Here is a 22,204-nt window from a genome sequence, read left to right on the forward strand (position 1 = left end):
CTGTTAAGTAATGGACTACCACTTCTGTGGCTTGGAATGCTTTTCGGATCAGAGAACAAGGCAGGTAGCTTATGGATATGTCAGTGTCATACCCACAACATTACCAGCAGCTCACCCAGCAAATACACTGTGTGCGCTTCCAGCTAATGGCTGTGAGTGAAAGTCACTGAGAAACAACTTCTAATGGGGTCCAAGGGGAACTACAGTCAGATTCCAGTCCAGGAACTGGGCCACGATCAGACCTGCAGGTCACCTGCAACCAGTCCAAGGATTATGGGTAGATCAATCAGGATGCTTTGTAAACCTCAGTTCAGCTGAAGTCATTCTGAGGGGTGGGCCATGATTGGTCCTGGTGATTTGGGTGGTGACCGAGGGGGCTTATTGGAGAAGTCCAATGGAACCCTGAGAAAGCAGACAACTGAAGTCTGTCGATGAGGTTTTGGTGCACTGAGATACTGAGGGATGATTACAGTGATGGGGACAATTCTACATAGAAAGTTGCAATCTCATTGATAATCAGAGGGCTCTGGGAGCTGCAGAAGATGGGGCTGGGTATTGGCAGGGAGGTGCTAATGAGTTAGTCACTCTGGCCTCTGTATGCAGAGTGTGAGGGCAGATGGGTACAAGCCCATCAAAAGCATGGGTCTTCACAGATTCCATGAGCTCTGGGTGTAAAGGGCAGACATTAATAGTCATATAAAAGGTCCAAACAGAAGTTGGGAGGCTGAGAGATCACAGGGAAAACAGGGCACTTGCAAAGTTACTGTTTTGTTCTTTGGGAGTGGAATGAATGGCTTGGAATTGAAGCAGTCCCAGGAATCATGTCTCCACTGTTTCAGTAATGCCATCTATTTGCATAATTTTAAACTACATCAGCAGGACCTTCATTGTCCAAGAATGGACATACCAAATCTTGTCCTCAAGCAATTAGGAGCATCACATTGTTCACTCTAAGTCCCTTTTCGAGTCAGCAAAGCAACTGTAATTGACCAAAAGCACATCAAGTGATTACAAGTCTTGTGTCATTGCTACACCACCTCCCATATACATAATGGGCACAGAAAAGAGATGGGTATAATAGAAGGGGCATGAGAGTGAGGAAGGAGCAAGAGGAATACGTGGGATTAATGGGGCATATGGCATTAGGTTTTGAGTCATGATTACAACTATCCCAATGTCTGAGTAAACACTAGCACACCTCCTAGCCTGCCTTGCCTTGCATTAACCTCTGTGCTGCCTAGGACCTTCATTCAGAGACAGCTTGGATTCCATCCCAGCCTCCTTCCCTGACATGCAAATGGAGCATGCAGAGGCTTCCTTACAATAGAGGGCTTTGCGGGGACAATCTTTCCCAACTCCCAATACCCATTCCCTTCACAGACATCAGTCCTGCTCCTAACATTTGAATGAGTACGTCAAGTATTTAAGATGCTGTTATCTACAGGGCTAAGGACCAAGACTTGGAAGGTGAAATTAGATGAGAGCATTCTTTCTCAACAGGCTGGGACATATTGGCCCCCTGTGTTGTAAACCTTTCAGCTTCCATGAGTGATCTAGCTGGAGATGTTCGCAAACAGTACAAAAGATTAGTCACTACAGAAAAGCTGCTTTCTTTGTAATAAGAATTCAGGGTCACAGGATTATCTTTGTTCCCTATCTGGATATTAGTGTGCCTGGAATGGGATATTCCCAAAATCTATAAAAATTAAATAATGCCGGACAGGAGATCAGCCATCATGTGGTCTACTATCTCTCAACAAGGCGAGAGTTTTACATTACAAAGAGAGTGCATCTTGTTCCAAGTTTTTGCAGTGTAAATTCACTGCATTTGGCTAAGAAATGACATTACTTTCAGAACTTTATGGGATGTCAGTTGGCCCCAGATCAGGTTTTTGTGCGTCCAAGGAACCCGCTATCTACAAGGTGATTTATCTGTTGTTGAATCATCAGTTAAAATCCCCAGTTACTGTTAAAAAGTGAACTAAGCATTAAAAGCCCATTTTCTGTTGGCAAAAGACTTGAGTGTATTTTATAATGTTTTAAATATTTCCTTTTGGTTCTATTTCTTTAAAAGTGGTACTTCACATTTCCACTTACCATCATATCTATTTATGGCGGACCTTAAGCAATGACTATTACTTATGTCATAGGGAAATTAACCACTTTTGCCTGCAGGCTTAAGACCAATCCATAACCAATTACCTTCCCCGCATTAAAATGTATTGGAACGTGTATTTGGAAATGTCACCACTCAAAAATAACACATTTTTGAGTTTGTATCCGCACAATAATGTTCTCATTGTTAGGTTTGCTTGCTGTGATTAACATATAATCACTGTTCTGATCCCATTGATGAAGGCTATTGTGAATGCATGTCCTGGGCAGTATCTATGGCACTATAAGAGGGTAATTCGCTTTAACAATTTTCCCTTTAACAATTTTCCCTTTATTATGATCTTGACTGTTGCACAGGATTTAACGTGTTGGTTTCTTCTCTAAGATTATGAAGAAGCCATTTTACATCATAGGAACATTTCTTTTGACAGTATGTTTGCTTTATTGCTGTAATAGACTACAGTTAATTCCTTGGAGGAGACAATGGTAGAACTGTTTAGTGTCAGACACGAGAGACTGAACGAGCAAAGTGAACCTCCAGAACAATGCAGGAGTGATTTATGATCCAGCAAACTGTTTGCATGTAATTCTTGCAAAACGTTGCCAACGCACAATTGAATTTAAGCAAGGTGGGTTATGGCAATAGCAATAAAGGGCAACGGTTGAGGCAAAACTGTGTAGTATTTAGTGGATGCAATGGATGTTTATACTGGAGGGTACATTGATTTAGATTGGACTTTCTTTTTTCGCAATAACTACAGGTATTCTTCCCTAACGTGATGGTTGTGTTCTTGTGCAACCCTGCATTATAGAAGAATCACGCTTTAGAAACATTGCTTGAATTGTTGGCAATGTAATCTCATTATAGCCAATACACATTTTAAAACTTTGTGCTTTAGAAACAGCGTCCCCAATTTGTCAACAGAATGCCATGTATGTTTAACTGGTATGGCTAGATTGAATGGACAGTGGAAACCTAAGGTAGCAGGCAGAGAAGAAAAACTAGAAAAATGAGAAAATCTTGTAATATTTCCAGCAGAGGGCTTGGTAGCTGTCACTATTGGTGCTTGGTTGATTGGAATCATGATTTAAAGACCAAAGCTAGTGGGAAGCAACGTAGAAGATTAATTCATGCACCATCTTAAACATCCCAACTTATTTATATCCTATTCTGATTGGAAATGGTCATTGCTTGAACCTAGTATGACACAATATTACTTTGTTCATATAGTTTGTTGGCTTTTCACCTTGTAGCAGAGAATTCAATCAAGCTGTGCTGGAAACATTGAAAGAATTTATTGTCAGCAAGATCCATGCTGAAGTTGATTTTAGTGTAAATACTGCATAAGCAGATCGAAGAAACTTTGAGCAATTATGTTTGAAAAATCTGTGGCAGAACCTTAAATACTATACCCGAGTTATTGAATCGACAGGCAGCTCAAAACTTTTCTGTAGTATTTAAGTAGAAAGGTGATGTTGATGGCTACTATAAATGGACTGTGTACTGTGGAGCAAGTTCCAATGTTGAGCAGTGAACAGAACACGGTAGAAATGTAATAAAAGTAGGGAATTGGTATTAAGTAATGATGCCCATTTGAAGAGCCAGTGTAAGCATGATCAGCCAAATGGTCTCCTTCTGCACTAAGATTTTTGTGATTCAAATTTCTACCTGGGATCTGGCCGAAGTGTGTTAGCTTCATGTTTGAAAAGTCAGCTGAAGCTGATTATGTTGTGTACACATGGCATTTTAAATATTATTCTAAGTTAAGATAACTATAATCGAAGTATAAATTACAAAATATGTGCTTGGATTTGGAGGTTTGTTAATATTTCTCCTTTTTTCAAAGTACGTCAAAGAAGCAGTTAATTATGCTGAAGCCATGCACACCCTTTATCTGTGGTTATTTTAAGGCTGAGTCAGCGTGTGGTTGAGGAAACACTAATATGAGTAAAATTAGCAGTGTCTCTCTCTCTCTCTCTCTCTTCCAAGTGTAAATTAGTACCAACTGTAAACATTTGTTGATGAAGTACAGAAACACTTCACTCTTTGCTTTCTTGGGGAATATATTAGCTCATGGCAAATTGTGCATTCCTTCAATTGAAGATCTCATGGCTGATTTTTCAAAACACTATGCAAGGGCATAGTGGGTCCAGCTAGTTTCTGAAATGCGAAACGCTGAGAAGATCTTCAAATATTTTCTAATGATTATACTTGATAGAACAATGAGGAAAGGTGGGGGGGGGGGGAGGGGGGGAGGGGGGAGGGGGCGGCAAATACTTAGGAATTGCCATTCACACTTAAAAGCTGCTAGTTACAGAATCAGTAGTCTTCATTGACCTCAATCATAGCTGTGTATATTCTGAGTGATTTTGTTGAGTGTCAACAAAATGATAAAATTCTGAGTGTCAACAACATCTCTAAATACATTTGAGCTTTGCACTTCTGGAACCACCTGTGTGTTTGTGGAAAAGAGCTACTATCTCATTAAATTGAATAATGGTAGTGGCTGTTCTAAACTTAAATGTAATAAAATCTGAGAGACTTGTATAAGGTCATCAGTACGCAATAAATGTGGTGCATGGTTCACAAAAGGCACAATAAAATACTGAGAGGATTATAAGGGAATTGAGAATCTGCTGTGTTTTCTAAAACATGGCTAGATGCTGCAGTTTTTTTTATTAGATTCCCTACAGCATGGAAACAGGCCCTTTGGCCCAACAAGTCAACACCAACCCTCTGAGGAGTAACCCACCCAATCCCATTCCCCTCTGACTAATGCACTACAGGCAATTTAGCATGACCAATTCTCCTGGCCTGCACATCTTTTGGACTGTGGGAGGAAACCGGAGCGCCTGGAGGAAACCCACGCAGACACAGGGAGAACATGTAAACTCAACATAGACAGTCACCCGAGGCTGGAATCGAACCTGGAACCCTCATGCTGTGTGGCAGCAGTGCTAACCACTGAGCCCATTGTTGTGGGTATGTTTGCTGAGCTGGGAATTTGGCTAATAGACATTTTTGTCCCCTTTCTAGGTGACATCCTCAGTGTTGTGGAGCCTCCTGTGAAGCGCTGCTGTACTATGTCTTTTGGCATTTGTTTGGTTTCATTCCCACTGTTTCCAGTTGCCGGTTCTGGTTGTTCATTGCAGTGGTTGGTATATTGGGTCTAGGTCAATATGTCTATTTGTGGAGTCCGTGGATGAGTGCCAAGCTTCTAGGAATTCTCTGGCTGCCCTCTGTTTGGCTTGTTCTATTATTGTTGGGTTGTCGCAGTCAAATCTGTGATCCTTGTCATCTGTGTATATCGATACTAAGGATAGCTGGGTCATGGTGTTTAGTGGCTAGTTGATGTTCATGAATGCGGATCGCGACTTGTCTGCCTGTTTGTCCTATATAGTGTTTTGTGCAGTCTCTGCATGGAATCTTGTACACCACATATATCCTGCTCATGATGGGTATTGGGTCTTTTGTTCTGGTAAGTTGTTTTGAGTGTGGCTGTCGGTTTATGGGCTGTCATAAATCTGAGTGGTAGGAGGAGTCTGGCTGTCAGTTCTGATTCGTTATGTAAGGTAGTGTATTGGGTCGTAGCATATCCTTGTCACGATATTTTTCTGCCACCCATCTACGGATGAAGTTGCAGGTGAAAGATTCTAAAACCAGCAAGGAAATGCGAATCTTTTGCCACCTGTCTAAGTGCTATCTACGAGCAACTCTGATTCCTACATGAGTGCAGAAGAAATCAAATGCTATCAGCCTGTATCACGTGCAGACCACCAATCAATAAGCCAGAGAAACAGCCAGACAAAATGGCCTCAGGATGATCCAGGTGATGAGAATGGATGCATACAACAGACGACACAGGTACAGACAAGAAATTGTGCACCAAAAACGGGATGTCTGCAAACCAAATTTTCAGCTCAGCGAACATACTCTCAACAACTGCAAGTAGCACCCAAGATACAAATCTTGAATGACTATAGACTGTTGGGCTATTAAAGCAGAGAACACTGAGAATTGATTCTGGCATTCATTGCTGGGAAAGATTTGATAATACTAGACCTGAACTTGTGTACATTATCCTTTTGCAAAAATCCATTTTCAGTATCTGATATTGGGAGGGGTGGTAAATTTTGTTACCAACCAAACTTTACACACAATATTCCAAAAGATGGCTATAGAAACTTACAATTATTTGCAGGAACCTGTTTCTATTCAATCTAAACTAATGTTTGTGCTGTTAGAATTTGTATTGCGTGTAAACTTTATATGTCAAATGACTAGAATCGCTAGTATATGATCAGAAAATGCATCACTGCCTCCAAAAGGCAGGGGAATACAATTTCCAAGAAACAACATTTATCAACCAAAATTACTACCAAAAAAAACTGAAGATATGGCTTTTGAGATTAAGGGTGGAATTTTCCCTTTGTTTGTGTGGTGTAGCAATGATGAGAAAGGTGAGAAAACACTGAGAGAATGGAAATAGCCTGAATCTCAAGGAGCACAAAGTTACATGCTGCCAGTCAGTGTGGCTCCAATTACTTTGTTAACACAGGGTCTTTGGTACTGATTTGCACGGAGAATTGTTTTCCCAGTTTTCTGTACAAACCTTAAATGGCAAATTTGGAATCTCGCCATTAAGCAGATTCTCATTCATTTGCATGTCATTAAAGCTCCAACTCCTCTCATTAGTACACCACTTATCTTTCCTTTTCCAGGAACCATGTGGTGCAAATTCCTGACATGCAGCTGAGAGTGGACATCTGGCAGATGAACCTTCTCAAATGCTTGTCCCAGCCATAATCTGACTATTTCTCCTTAACAATATCCCTGCCTGCTCTTTGAACAACATTCTCCATGATCCTTCATCTGCACAAATTGGCATCAGCTTCACCACATCATACCTGCTCTTGGACCAACTGTTGCACCATTTCACACTTTACTGGAGAGCTCAGGAACACAGAGGTCTTGACTCTGCCAGGTCGCTTTGCACACAAGAACATGAGCATCTCTTCAATCTCGTACAGCTTGTGGATCTTGGCTTCTTTCTTCCCAGTCTCTCATTTTGCAATTGCTTGGAGACTGCCAGCCTTTGCGCACCCAATGATCTCTTTGCTCAGACTCATTTCCATCAGCACTGAGTTACAGGCTGTCAGCCTCTGCGTGGTTCCAGTTACTTTCTTAGTACATAAGGTCTTTCGCGCTCAGTTGCAGGCATGCATTGCTTTAGGGCTGGAAGGGTTATTTATTTCAGATGAGAACTGTTGAGTGTACATAATACATGCAATCATGAACATTGCAGGGTGCAGTGGCGAAGTTAGATTGAGATAGCAGAGATTAGATGATAGCATTGATCTTTGCCGAGTGGGGAAGATCACTGACCTCCTTCCTGCATTGTTAGGTGACTCCCTTCACCCAGGGCACATCACTGACCCAAGATGTCATGGTCAGGTGGCGTGGCTTCCTGTTGCAATCTGACAAAACTGGGAGCTGACATTCATTTGCTCTGAGCCATGCCCAGAAAGTAAAGAGAACCAAAGCAGGAGAGATTGTTTAAGCTTTGCCACATCTGAAACAGCGTGCCTCTGGACTTTCGATATCATGCCAGCAGCTTGAACATCAGATGGTCCTGACAGCGGTAGCATCTCCACCCCCTCTGACTGCTCAAACAAGGAGCAGGCGGAGACCATTCAGCCCTTGCAGCTACTGCCACCTTTCAAGAAATCATGGTTGGTCTGATTGTAACCCGGGATCTGAACTCCCACCTATTCCAATAACCTTGCAAACACCTTGCTTGAAAAGAATCTATCTACCTCTGCCTTAAAAATATTCAAGGAGTCTGCTCGAGAGAATCCCAAAGAGTCATGACGGTCTGAGAGAAAACCGTTGGCCCCCTCTCTCTGAATGGGCAGGAAAATGAAGCTGGAACAATTAGAATCAGAGTCATAGAGATGTACACATGGAAATGGACCATTCGGTCCAACTCGTCCATGCCGACCAGGTATCCCAACCCAATCTTGTCCCACCTGCCAGCATCCGGCCCATATCCCTCCAAAACCCTTCCTATTCATATACTCGTCCAGGTGTCTTTTAAATGTTGCAATTGTACCAGCCTCCACCACATCCTCTGGCAGCTCATTCCATACATGCACCACCCTCTGCGAGAAAAAGTTGCCCCTTAGGTCTTTTTTAAATCTTTCCCCTCTCACCCTAAATCTATGTCCTCTAGTTCTGGACTCTCCCCCACCCCAGGGAAAATACTTTGTCTACTTACCCTATCCATGCCCCTCATGATTTTATAAACCTCTATGAGGTCACCCCTCAGCCTCCGACACTCCAGGGAAAACAGCCCCAGCCTATTCAGCCTCTCCCTATAGCTCAAATCCTCCAACCCTGGCAACATCCCTGTAAATCTTTTCTGAACCCTTTCAAATTTCACGACATCCTTCCGATAGGAAGGAAACGAGAATTGCATGCAATATTCCAACAGTGGCCTAACCAATGTCCTGTACAGCCGCAACATGACCTCCCAACTCCTGTACTCAATACTCTGACCAATAAAAGAAAGCAAACCAAATGCCACCTTCACTATCCTATCACTTGCAACTCCACTTTCAAGGAGCTATGAACCTGCACTCCAAGGTGTCTTTGTTCAGCAACACTCCCCAGGACCTTCTCATTAAGTGTGTATAAATCCTGCTAAGATTTGCTTTCCCAAAATGCAGCAACATGCATTTATCTAAATTAAACACCATCTGACACTTCTCAGTCCATTGGCCCATCTGATCAAGATCCCACTGTAATCTGAGGTAACCTTCTTTGATGTCCACTATACCTCCAATTTTGGTGTCATCTGCAAACTTACTAATGGTGGAGTATTCAAGTGGCAGGCAACTGGAAGCTCAGAGTCATTTTTGCAGACAGAGCATATTGCTTAACAAAGCCATTACAATCTGTAGCTCATCCCCCCAGAGTACAGGAGACCACACTGAGAGCAGCAAATATAATAGTCTAGATTGAGTCGCTGCTTCTCCTGGAAGTTGTGTCTGGAGTTTAGGATAGTGAGGAGGAAGGGGTAAACAGGCAAGTGTTGCATCTTCTGTGATTGCATGGAAAGGACTGTAGGGGTATGGGGACGTGTTGGAGAAGTGGACCAAGGTGTCCTAAAGAGAACGGTCACTGCAAAATGCTGACAATGGAGGGGAGACCGATATGAATCTGCATCCAATAGTGGCAACCCACTTGAGGTGGCTGACACAATGGTTTATGATCCTCTAGATGCTATTCGGGCTGGAAGTGAGGACTAAGAAAGACCCTATTTGTGTTGTAGGAGGGAAGAGAAGAGGTGAGGGCACAAGTCTGAGATATGTGTCAGACATGACTAAGCATCCTGTCAACTACAATGATGGGGAATCTTCAGTTGCGGGAAAAGGTGGACACTTTTGATGACCTTGGAGGAATGTGGAATCATTATAGCAAATGCAATGGAGATGGAGAAACTGGGAAAATGAATGGAGTCTTCACAGGAAGCAGGGTGAGAGGATGCAGACTGTGGGAGTTGGAAAGTTTGTAGAGGATGTCAGTGGCCAGCCTGTCCCTGGAAATAGAAACAGGTGTCAAGGGGGAAGCAGCCCTGATGATGTCATCGACCCACCGGGGAAGTTGGGAGGAGGAACCAGAGCAGGAATGTTCCATGTATTCCACAAAGGTATACCTGAAGCCATACCTCTGATCTCTAGACGGATAGCCAAGTTAAAGGAGAAGTTGCTCAAAATGAGGGCGAGTTTGGCCAGAGAGGAGGCTGGTGGTGGATGGGGATAGTTCAGTCTTCTTTCCAGGAAAAGTAGAGAGTCTAAGACCTTCCTGATGGAAAGTTGACATGCAGAGAAGTTACATGGTTAAAAAAAGTGGCTGGTTCTAACAAACAATAAATTATGAAACTGATGTAAAGCATCAGAAGAATTGCAGATGCAACTGGGAAGGGACTAGATGAGGGGAAAGGAAAAAAAAATTGAGTCAACATTGAAAGGGAAAAGTTCCATGAGGCAGGAGTGGACAGAAACAACGGATCTGCCCAGGCAGTCCTGTTAGTGAATTTTGGGGAAGTAGAAGCCAACTTATTAGGATTTGGGGACTGTCTGCGTGGAGGTTGGGGGTAGTGGGATAGGATGAGGTTCGTGACAGTCATGGACACAACAGCCAGATGTTTGATGATCCAAAAGGAGGTCAGAGGTGCCCAAGAGCTGGCAGCCTCCACAATGAAGAATTCAGTGCGTCAGACAACAGCACAACTCTTGTCAACAGGCTTAATTACAAAGTCAGGGTGGGATCTGGATCTGAATCTGGGATCTGGGAACAGAGTGCAGTCAGTTCAAATGGAGATAGTTTCCAATGGGTGAGGAGGAGCAGCGAAATTAAGGCAACTGATATCATGTCAATAGTTGTCAATAGTTCTCAATGAACAGGTCGAGTGCAGGTAAAAAGGCCAGAGGCTGGCATCCAGGTGGAGGGAGTATTTTGAAGACGGGTGAAGGAGTCTGTGGGACAGGGAGAAGACTCCTGTCCAAGAGAAATCGGCACAGACGGGAAGTGACCGAAGAGGAGTTCAACGCCACAGAGCTTTCAGAAGAGAGTGAAGTCAGAAAGGTAGTAAACACTCATGAAGACATGGGGTTAGGAGAAGGATGGAGACAAAGTGAGGCAGAGGAAGGGAAGGTAGGAAGGTTCCAGAGGGACGGGGTAGTTTGCATTCCTTAATACCCAAAAGGAAGATGAAAGGTAGGCTAATTAATGAGGCAGAGAACACCCGTTCCATGCCAGGTTGTGCATTCTGGATCTCATGCAAGCACTTCAGCTGCAACGGGGCAACTTTTGTTTTTTTTTTAGAATCCCTACAGTGTAGAAACCGGTTATTTGGCCCAACACGTCACACCGTCTTGCCAAACAGCTTTCTACCCAGATTCGCCACCCCCACCCTATCCCCATAACCCTGCATTTCCCTTGGCTAATCTACCTAGCCTAAATATCCCTGGACACTGCAGGCAATTTACCATGGCCAATCCACCTAGCCAGTACATCTTTAGATTGTGGAAGGAAACTGGAGCATGTGGAGAAAACCCCACGCCGATACAGGGAGAATGCGAAAACTCCACACAGTCTCCCGAGGCTGGAATTGCATCTGGGTCCTTGGCACTGTGAGGTAGCAGTGCTAACCACTGAGCCACTGTGTCACCAAATACCTTGATTTGGGCAAATACAGATTAAAGCAGTTCCACAGATATTTTTCTAAACTAGTGGATTGAGGATTTAATCTTCCTGATAACAAGGTATGCCAGAAAAGTAGGGAAGTAGGACTGAGTGTGGCAGTTGGGCAGGTGATGGCCTAGTGGTATTATCGCTGGACTGTTAATTCAGCAACTCAGACAATGTTCTGGGGATCCAGGTTCAACACTCCATGGCAGATGGTGGATTTTGAATTCAGTAAATGAAAATCTGAATGAAGAGTCTGTTGATGACCATGAATCCATTGTGGATTGTTGGAAAAATCCATCTGGTTCACTAATGTCCTTTAGCAAAGGAAATTGCTGTCCTTACCTGGTCTGGCCTACACACGTTTGGCCCACAGCAATGTGGTTGGCTCTTCCTCTAGGCAATTAGGGATGAGCAATAAATGCCGGCTTAGCCAGCAATGCTGTCATCCCGTGAATGACTTTTAAAAAGTATACCAAATAAACAGTTAAAATGCTGGAGAAGGATGATGTAGTCAAACATTGTTGAGGAAAATAATAGTCAGTGGGAGAATTATTATACTGTTGGTATGTGCTGACTGCCACCGAATAGTGGAAAGAAATAAGGTAACAAATTTGCAGGTAAACTCTAGAAAGATGCAAGAGCTATTTTAGGGAGCTAATGGGAAGCTTCAGTTTCCCCATGAACGACTGGATAAACAATGTTATTAAAAACAGCAAAAGGAATACCTGAATTGTCCAAATCTTAGATCAGTCTGTTTTCAGCCCAACAGCAAGAATGTTGGATTGAGTTTTGGGAATTGAGGGGAGCATATTTCAGTATGAAAAGATATGAGGAGCAGCCTCCTTTAATCTCTAACAATCAATCCACCCAGACTTGCTATCCGGCAGAGTTCAGGAATTCTTGATGAAGGGCTTATACGTGAAACGTCGATTCTCCTGCTGCTCGGATGCTGCCTGACCTGCTGTGCTTTTCCAGAAACACACACTCTACTCTGATCTCCAGCACCTGCAGTCCTCACTTCTCCTACTAGACGTCAGGACAAGAAAAGCTAAAGGACAGCAAGTGGAGAGTATGGTGAATGGCTGCTTTTCAAACTAGAGGTGGTGGTCCACAGGAACTAGCATTAGGGCAGCTGTTCTTTTTGTTAAATCACATATCAATGACATGGGCCTGGGAAGCTTAGCAAATTATTCAAAGTAAACAATGAGTCGGATAGGGACGATCCCAAGGATGTCAAAGGCTGGTGAACTGAACAAACAGCTTGGTAGACGAAATTTAATGCAGAGGAATATGGAGCAGTACATTTTGGTATAGAAAGATGAGAGGTAATTTACATTAAATGGTACAATTTTAAAGTGCAAACAGAGGCACTTGTGGGTGTATGTGCACAAATGTTTGTGGCAGAATAAGTTGACAAAGCTGTTGAGAAACATATGAGATTTTTCTATTTATTAATAGAGGAATAGAATACAAAAATAAGGAAGTTGTGCTAAAATGTTTATAAGGCATTGGTTAGGCCCCAGCTGCAGTATTGTATTCGATTTGCAAACACACTTTAGGAGGGATGTCAAGCTGGATAGATAGTGTAGAGGGGTTTAGTAGAACAATACCATGGAGTTGGAAAGTGAGATCGGGTTCTTGCTCAGCCAAACTAAAGATTACACAATGGACTGATGGCCTCCTCCTTTGAATTTCAATAATGCTCCGTCAACTCCAATGTGGAGATATTGAGAGTTGTTCTCCATGGAGAAGTTAAAAGTTTCGGTCAAGCTATTTAAAAGTCCTAAACAGTTTTGATACTGTAAGTCAAGTAAATTGTTTCCAGAAAAGTGAGTAACCAGAGGACTTAGATTTATGGTGAAAGGCAGAAAACCAGAGCTAACATGATTTTTTTTTTGTTTTAACCCAAAGAGTTGTGATCTATAGTGCACTGCCTCAGAAGGTCATGAAAGCAGAATCAACAATAACTTCCCAGTTGGCACTGGCTAAATGCTTAAAGGGATTAGAACTAAAGTCCTATGGGAAAGCAGCAGAAGGATGGCATTAATTGGATAGCTGTAACACAAAATAAGCATGAGCAACATAGGTCAAATGGTCTCCTGTTGTGATTTGATTCAAATGATGCTGTAGATTATTGTGGTCACACCTGAAATAATGTGCAATCTTTGTTATGATTCCTGCAAGATTACTATTCCTGTCAGTTCACACAAATTAACATGTTTCTCAATTGTATTTTCATAATGTTGTAAAATAGGTCAGTGCACGATTATCTCAGTGGACAACCATTTAATGAATACCAGGAAAGCATGTATTTTGATCGTTTTCTGCAGTGGAAGTGGCTGGAAAGGTAAGGCTCGTGGAAGCAAAGACGTGTGTCTTTACGTTGCATTTTTATTTAAAGCATGTTAAAGCTACTGAACAGTCAAAAGATTTAAACTGGGACTACAAACTGGGGCCATGCTTTACAACAGACTTATTTTACTTGCTGATAATGAAACTTGTTAATGAGAGATTTTGGAGTTAGGGAAACATGAAGGCCATCAAATTGATCTATTTATGTTCAATACATGTATACATTGTCTCACTGTTGATACGTACTTTTTCCCAATAATTCTATGCTCTTTACCCCTTGGATGTGGATAAGAGATTTGCAGATCGCAAGTTTCCTCTTTTCAGGCTTTCTCCCTCCAACTATCCTTTTATATTATTAAGCCTTTTCTAGTTCACTCTATTATTTGTAATCTGCTGGATACCTTGCATTTTGTTTGGTGCCTGCTTACTGACGTATAATGAATTATTTAGTAGTGCTATGACTATGCTATTAAGCAAACTGAGGATTGTCATTAATGCAGTGCAACAATGATTGAAACCAGAGCTAAAACTTGTAAAAATCATAATTCAACATTGAACCAGATGGAAAATGTTTGCTTTGACAGTGTGTATATTAAAGCCTGGTGAGCTAAAGAGCTGTAGCCTGGTACTTAAAGGGGAAATGTAATCTATTAAATTGTCATAAAAAATGTTAAAGGGAATTAACTGTGCATTTATAGCATCAAACTTTAACTCTGCTTTTTATTTAAAACTGCTGCTAAGAGACAGACATTTTGTTTAGAATTCTCTGGGTATGATGAGATTTGTTTTGTTTCAGTAGTAATATGAATGAAACTGATGGAGTGTGAGCAACGTTGGTCTAGACTTCAGTCTGGAAACTAGTTCTATATTGGCCGGGGGGCAGGTTCTGTGCTGTGCGGGCTGGTGTGATGGGAGTGGGTGCTTTTGCAAGGTTAGGAAAGCCCAAAGAATAGGTTTCTTGAATGTCACAGAATCCCTACAGTGTGGAAGCAGGCCATTCAGCCCATTGTGTCAACACTGACCCTCTGAAGACCCACCCACCCAGACCCATCTCCCTATCATAAACCTGTAACCCTGTATTTCCCATGGCTAATCCACCTAGCCTGTGCATCCCTGGATACCATGGGCAATTTAGCCTGGCCAGTCCACCAAATCTGCATCCTTGGACTGTTGGGGGGGGGAAACTGGAGCACACTGAGGAACTCACGCAGAGCATCTGTAAACTCCACACAGTCACCCGAGGGTCACACCTGGGGTTCCCGGCACTGTGAGGCAGCAGTGCTAACCACTGAGTCACCATGCTGCCCTTGTAGAATGTAGCTGCCCCAGAGCTCCAGTAGGCTATTTCCGCTGACAGGAAGTTTGAATCACAGGCCAGAGGACTTGCAACTGCACTTCTTTCTTTTTAAAAAAAAGCTATAAAGATACTTCAGTCTTTGAGGTAATACTGTCAGCCACAAAGCATATTTCTTATTATCAATGGGTGAACATGTTCTGTATGATATTACTTAAATTAATCTTATTGATAAACAAATGAGGCCCAAAGAAGAGCATGTTGAAATGCTTAAGAAAATAGAGATGGAGAATTTCTAGTATCTTTGAGGCGATGTTAGAACTTATCTGCTACTAAATTGTTTCTCCACTCATCCATCCCAAAAGCAAAGATGTGCGTTTTTTGCTCAGGTTGTATTTTTCTTTCAGACAAGCTGTAACGAAAAACACATTTCGGCAATATCGAGTACTGGGAAAAGGTGGCTTTGGTGAGGTAAGATATCTTGGCAGCGCTTTTTCTGCTCAAGTATTTTCTTCCTTCTTGAATTCAAATTAAGTGCAAGAAAAATGCCTTCTTTGAGATTACGTTTGTTTTTAAATGACTTCCAAAATGTTTCAACTAATATTTTAGTGGCCTCAGTCAAAATTCTAAAACATATAAGCAATTTCATCATCCATGCAACCTGCTGAACTATTAATCCAGGTTTAGAGGTTATGTGTCTTTGAAGGCCTTAATATTTTTATTGTTCTAAATACATGTAAATGTATAGAACTAATTGTTCCGTCTGCTTCAATATAGGTCTGTGCTTGTCAAGTGCGAGCCACAGGGAAAATGTATGCTTGTAAGAAGTTAGAGAAAAAGCGAATAAAAAAACGAAAAGGAGAGGCGATGGCTTTAAATGAAAAGCAGATTTTAGAAAAAGTAAACAGTAGATTTGTAGTAAGTATTTGAGTATCATTGCCATGTGATATGTTGACAGGTGTGTACAGTCCACCTTGAACGATATTCAGAATCCGAACCAATTTGCCTTTGAGAGTTGAGTGTTCTGTTTATTACGTCCTTGTTTTGTGCCTCATACAACACAATTGGGAAGGTATAATTTTGTCCACCACTCTGTTTTGAGATTATGCTAAACATGTTTAATCTTCAACAGCACTAAGTAAACAATGCAACGATATGCGGAAACGATACTATTTGCTGTCTTAATATTTTGGTGGATTTTAACTTAATTGACGAATCATCCTTCAGTTTCTTTCTTTGAAATAGTGAATATGTTGGGAACCGTACACATCATTTCATGCAGGGAGAAGCTAATGGATGTAATTTAAATTTAGTTAGATTTCTGTTAATCTGTTTAATCTTTTTCTCATTTGCCACTGGCTTTCTACTGAATATTTGTTTGCAGTGACTCATCCGTGTAGCTGGACACACAAACATAAATGTATGGTCTTTTTAAACCAATTGGTCAGCTTGATGCTATAAGATTACAAAAAAGTGCTGGATTTCCAAAATAAAGGCTGAAAATAGTGGACCTACAGGCCAGTTTAATAAGCAACTGAAGTGAAAGGCTAGGTTGGCTTTGTAGGTAAAAGCTTCCATCACGTTTTTAAAAAAATTAATTTCTAGCAAATAATTATTAAAGTGGAGAAGTAGTGTTTGGAGAAATATGCATTGCAGTGATTTCAATCAGTGCTAAATTTGAGAATATTTTCTGATATTTCAGCTGATGTATTTCAGAAAGAATAAAAGCAGCATTTCTGCGGTGCCTGCTTCATCGAATGTGATTAAGGAATGAGCAAAACCCTTGTTCAATCAGTTGACTGATCACAGCTGTGTCATTGTTTGACTGTATCCTACATGCTTTTCTTAGTTCAGCTTCCAACATATTTCTGCATCTGGGTACGGCTTTAAGAAAATAGAATGAAAACTGCATACAATACTCTTTTTTTTATCATGTGAAACATTTTGAGCAGATTTTTCCACATTCAAGTCTGTGGTAGTATTGACACTCCAATAAAATGCTTAATATTTAAATATAACATCTGTATGTTATATAAGACTCGAGTTCTGTTTGCAATGCATGAGGTTTAGATTCTGCAGACATGCCCTAAGAGCTACTTCTATCATTCTGCACTTTAAGTAGATGCTATCTAATGTATGACTGGTGTCACAACTCTGGATCTTGCTTGTACTCTGTGCACATTCACCCAGAATAGCAGGATAGCTAAGATGGTCTTCAGCTGAGGGTTACAGAGGAACAGTTGCTTAAGGATCCCACTCCCGATTGTTGTACTGCTTAGCTTTAGAGGGAAAAATTGGGCTGGAAATAATAAGTTAGATGATGCCTGCTATCTTAGCCAGAAGACTAATGGCCACTATCTCCCCCCTCCCAGCAACTCCCTGCAAAACCTCCCACCCCATGCAATTTTCTCTGAACCTTAACAGGATAAAGTCCTAATCAGTCAGTGACCTCCCTAACACCAATGTCCCCAGATCTTTGGGGGGGGGGGAGTACTATCCTACCTCCATGAATGACAAGCCAATCAGATAGCTGGAAGCTTTTCAGTCCCAGCAGCACTACCAGAGGAGGTGGCCACTACTGGGACTGAAGGAGAAACAAGACCAGGGGCAATGCATGCAAACTGAGGTTAGCTGAAGTGGATGGGCTTGCTGGGGCCACTGAGGATTACTGCAGACAAATGAGTAAGGTTCCTGCTCCTTGTTAGCAAAAGCTGAAGGGGCAGGAGACTTTTAGTAGGGGTGGCATTTGCCACTGTCAGGTCCTCCATGGGCCACAGAGGAGCCTGATCAGGAGGGCCCCACCACAAATTAAGAAAGAGGCTGCCAGGGAATGCCCATGTATTATTACAGATTAGATTACTTACAGTGTGGAAACAGGACCTTCGGCCCAACAAGTCCACACTGACCCATTGAAGCGCAACCCACCCATACCCCTACATTTACCCCTTACCTAACACTACGGACAATTTAGCATGGCCAATTCACCTGACCTGCACATCTTTGGATTGTGGGAGGAAACCAGAGCACTCGGAGGAAACCCACGCAGACACGGGGAGAACGTGCAAACTCCACACAGTCAGTCGCCTGAGGCGGGAATTGAACCCGGGTCTCTGGCGCTGTGAGGCAGCAGTGCTAACTACTGTGCCACCGTGCCGCCCACTCATGACCCGACTCCTCCCAACTCTGGTCAAATGCCAACTTGGTGTTGCAATGTGCCTTCCAAGTAGCCCTTAATTGGCCAGTGCAGGAAGGTTGCTCTTCTGAAGTTAAGCAGGAAGACAATGGGGCTCTCCATCCCATTGATTAAGTAGCCAGTTGGTTCCCGGGGATTCAGCAAACGTCATCTACTACAGACAAAAATCGGCTCAAACTCAGCAACGGCCATCTTCATGGTTGAAAAATTACCAGCGAAGCTCACACTGTGCCCCTTTGAGTGAGAGTCTAGAGAGACATTAAAAATTACTTCTCTCTAAGTGCCATGAATCTGTCGAATTTGCTATCCCATACTGCAGTGGATGCCAACACATTGAGTAAAGTGAAGGAAAAGAGAGACAGATTTTCAATTGGTAACGGGTTAAAAGGTTATGGAGAGCGGGAAGAAAATTGGAGTTGAGGCTGAGATGAGATCAGCCACGATCGTATTAAATGATGGAGCAGGTTTGAGAGACTGAAATGCCTACTCCTGCTCCCAGTTATTATAAAGAGCAACAGATGCTGTGGAGCCATACACCCACACCCACAAGGAAATGATGCTTTCAGAGCATAGAAGACAATTTGTCATAGAAGAGGGAAAAATATAATAAATTTAGCAAGCTGGTCTAGATTTTCTTAATCAATGCAATATGCAATTTCAGACCACTTCCTAATTGTTTTTGTCTGATTTAGGAGCCTGGTGTTGCTGCTTAATTCGGGTGTCTGTCGTCTTTGCTCCGAAAATGTATGAGCGCGCTGCAGAATGAGCACAAATATTTGAGATACACAGGGACAGTAAAACAAAATAACAATCAAATATTGAATTAAATACTGCATGTGATCTGATCAGAAATGGCGCATGAACATAACCATTGTGTATCCAGCCTGGAATTTTCCACCAACTCTATGTAGATGGTGTCATGGTATGGCACTGAATGGTGGGATACTGATGTGTGGCTGTGATTGCACTTCAACCTATGGTTCCTTACAATGGCTCTGCCACCTGGGATTGGCAACTCACAAAGGTTGGGTTATTGCCTCGTAAAGAGGGTGGAGTCACCTACATAAGCTTTTACTATAGAGCAGATTTATCCTTTTAATATTCATAAACAAAAACACTGCGACAATATAAATAAGTCAACTCCTGACACAGGACCCACCCACAGCCAAAAGAAAAGCTTTCAGGAGGCATGGAAAGTTTAGATGATCAAATATGGGAAACAAAAATCCCACATGAATTAGTGTTCTACTCACCTTGCCTTTTCGCTAGAACTGGGGGAAATTCTATCCCTTAACTTAAAACTGTCATGTTTTTATGAATATTAATAGCTGGAATTCAGATTATGCCATAAACCACTCAAGCTTTACTGTCTTTTTATGATGCCATCTGCACTCGCCTGACTAGATTTTGCTTTGTAACTACTCGTGGGTATTGTTTAATTACCTACTTTTCTGTTTGCTGTGTTTGTAGGTTAATTTAGCTTATGCTTATGAAACAAAGGACGCACTGTGCTTAGTTCTGACTTTAATGAATGGGGGTGACTTGAAGTTCCACATCTATAACATGGGAAACCCAGGGTTTGAAGAAGAGCGTGCTGTATTTTATGCAGCTGAGATCTGTTGTGGCCTGGGGGATCTCCATAAGGAAAACATTGTTTACAGGTGAGAGGAGCTCCACACGTTCCACATTGCAGGGCATTCCTTGTCTGGGGTCTCTTGCTGCTTCTAGGCTACAATGAGATACCTGTTTAAGGAAATATTTTTGCCCCTCTTTATTGTTTCAAAAATAATTGTTCTATGTTGGAATGTATTGTTTATGTTGTTCAACGTCAGATGGATGGTGACTGTGAACTCTCGATAGCAAAACCAGTTTGTTAAATTAATGTATGATTGTTCACCAGTTATTGGAGTCAAAAATTGGAAGTTGCTTTAAATATACAGATGATACTTGAGCATCTGGAAGTACAGAGCTGGGAACCTTAACCCAACTAATTTCCAAGGCTGAACTCTGGGCAGCATTACTCTCACAATGCATCCTCAAATGTAAATAGTTCTAATTGGGCCGGAATGAACCTTGGTGCCCAACTGGGACTCTGATTGTTACCGGGAGGCAGGAACTGCCTGCAAAGTGAACACAACAAATGTAGGTGGTAGCCATGACGAAGCCTACCACTCTCTGCCATGCTGAGGAGAGGCAAAGCATCATGGGGCCAGTAACCATAATGTACACACACGTGAACAAATGGAGCACCATTCCACCAGTCTCAACTTTTTTCAACATGTAAAAGCCTTTTAATTTCTGCCCACACTGAACCCAACTGCTGTGCAGCAGACTGTGCAGGTTTGATGATTTACAACTTGTAAATCATCATCTTGCCCTCCCTTACATGTGAACAAGCTCATGAAGGAACTTTACAGGTCTTTAATTGCCCTTCTAAGGTGGTAAATTCCAGCACCTCCGAGCGATGTCAGAAAACTGAACTACCAGTTGAGAGTGATACTTTCAGAGCGTGCTCACTCCCGTTTGAATTCATGGACACCTGAAAATCCCAGTTGAGATATAGTTTAAAGTTGCCAACTTCAAATGCTAACCTTTTATGAAGAACTTATCTCTGAAACATTGACATGCTTCCTGAATGTTTTCAAGATGCATCAGGAGCTTCTGTGCATTTGCAGCAGCCATTGGTGAATCTCTCCAAGGCAGTAAATGATTGGATTACTTAATTCCTTGCTGTGGTTGAGTTCATTCAGATTGCAACTCTAAGTTCAGGACTACAAGTGAAGGGAATCAGTGACCTGAATATGAAAAGTGCTCATTGACTCTACCAACGTAGTTTGAACGATCAGCCTGAATAAGCAGAGCACAAGATTTAAATGAAAGAGTTTATTTTTAAAGAACTCTGTTACAACTGGCTCCGAGAAAACCTGCTGCCTTGTCATGTCGTCAGAAGTCATTTACCCAAGCAGGTAGATTGTTGTTAAATAGTGCCTCACTAGTTCGCAACTGGACAAAACAAATCTTTCATCATCTCACACTTACTCTACTATATACAGATTGCCAACTTTTGTCTATCAAGACCTCTAAGTCTGCATGTTTGAGGGGATCTATGTTACATACTTGCAAATTTAACCTTCAATTATTATCTAACTGACCGCAGCGTTATTCTCTGAAATAAAACCCTTTGAATATTTTCTTTTCTCTTTTCATTGCAGCTTTTTAGAGAGCTATGTTTTCTAATGAACCCACTTGCAGTGGGCTAGGCATATTGCCAGTATCTATCAGATTATAACAATGAGGATTCTCTTTCAAGTTGTGATCTCTATTCTTGGAAATAACAGCAAACAGCCAGAGACAGTGGCACAGGTCACCATAACACAATTGATCAATTATAAAGCCACATACCAGTTTGTCCCAGCTAGAAATAAATTTCATGGGTTAAACATCAGCGTGGTATTGACCTTTCAAACCCAACACCTGAAATTCCCAATCCGTACCAATCATTCACAGCACTAGTATGGTACAGCTAACTAAAGCTATGCAGGTATGAAAAGCTCATCCATATCTGGGTGTCATTATCAATTAACTTATGCTTTGTCCACACACATTTTGAAACATCTTTGTAATATGGCCCACTGTGATACCAAAACATGTGGAAACCAAAACAACAGCTAAAGAGGCCACTTAGTAGAGCAGATACTTCTGCCCCAAGCTGTTAACTCAACATTGTTGTAATTAGGCGGCTTGTCCTTGTCTGCTTGATACTTCTTTTCATTAAGAAGCTTCTGTCTCACTCAAGAGACTTCAGACTCGTCAACCCCAACAACTTGCTCTGAAAACATTTTGACAGCTGTGACAGTTTCAGCACAGTAGTGGAGATGATGCTCACAATTCTAAAACAACCCGCAACATTATATTAATGGAGTTATTTTGTCCCACCTCCCAATGTGAATGAATTTGTTTGTTTTTAAACAAAACATTAAGAATACAGTTCTAC

At 41.9% G+C, this 22,204-nt stretch overlaps 1 protein-coding gene across 3 annotated transcripts in view; it reads left to right on the forward strand.

The window, feature by feature from the left end:
* Positions 1–22,204, forward strand: part of LOC140463463 (G protein-coupled receptor kinase 5-like) — a 233,790-nt gene that overhangs the window by 179,213 nt on the left and 32,373 nt on the right. For all 3 annotated transcript variants that reach the window (XM_072557445.1, XM_072557443.1, XM_072557444.1), the window contains exons 6-9: positions 13,626–13,718; positions 15,425–15,488; positions 15,795–15,935; positions 19,681–19,871. In XM_072557445.1, the coding sequence (XP_072413546.1) occupies positions 13,626–13,718; positions 15,425–15,488; positions 15,795–15,935; positions 19,681–19,871 (489 nt within the window). The remainder of the gene's footprint in view (positions 1–13,625; positions 13,719–15,424; positions 15,489–15,794; positions 15,936–19,680; positions 19,872–22,204) is intronic.

This window comes from Chiloscyllium punctatum, chromosome 38 (genome assembly GCF_047496795.1).
Source record: "Chiloscyllium punctatum isolate Juve2018m chromosome 38, sChiPun1.3, whole genome shotgun sequence".
Taxonomy (NCBI): Eukaryota; Metazoa; Chordata; class Chondrichthyes; order Orectolobiformes; family Hemiscylliidae; genus Chiloscyllium; species Chiloscyllium punctatum.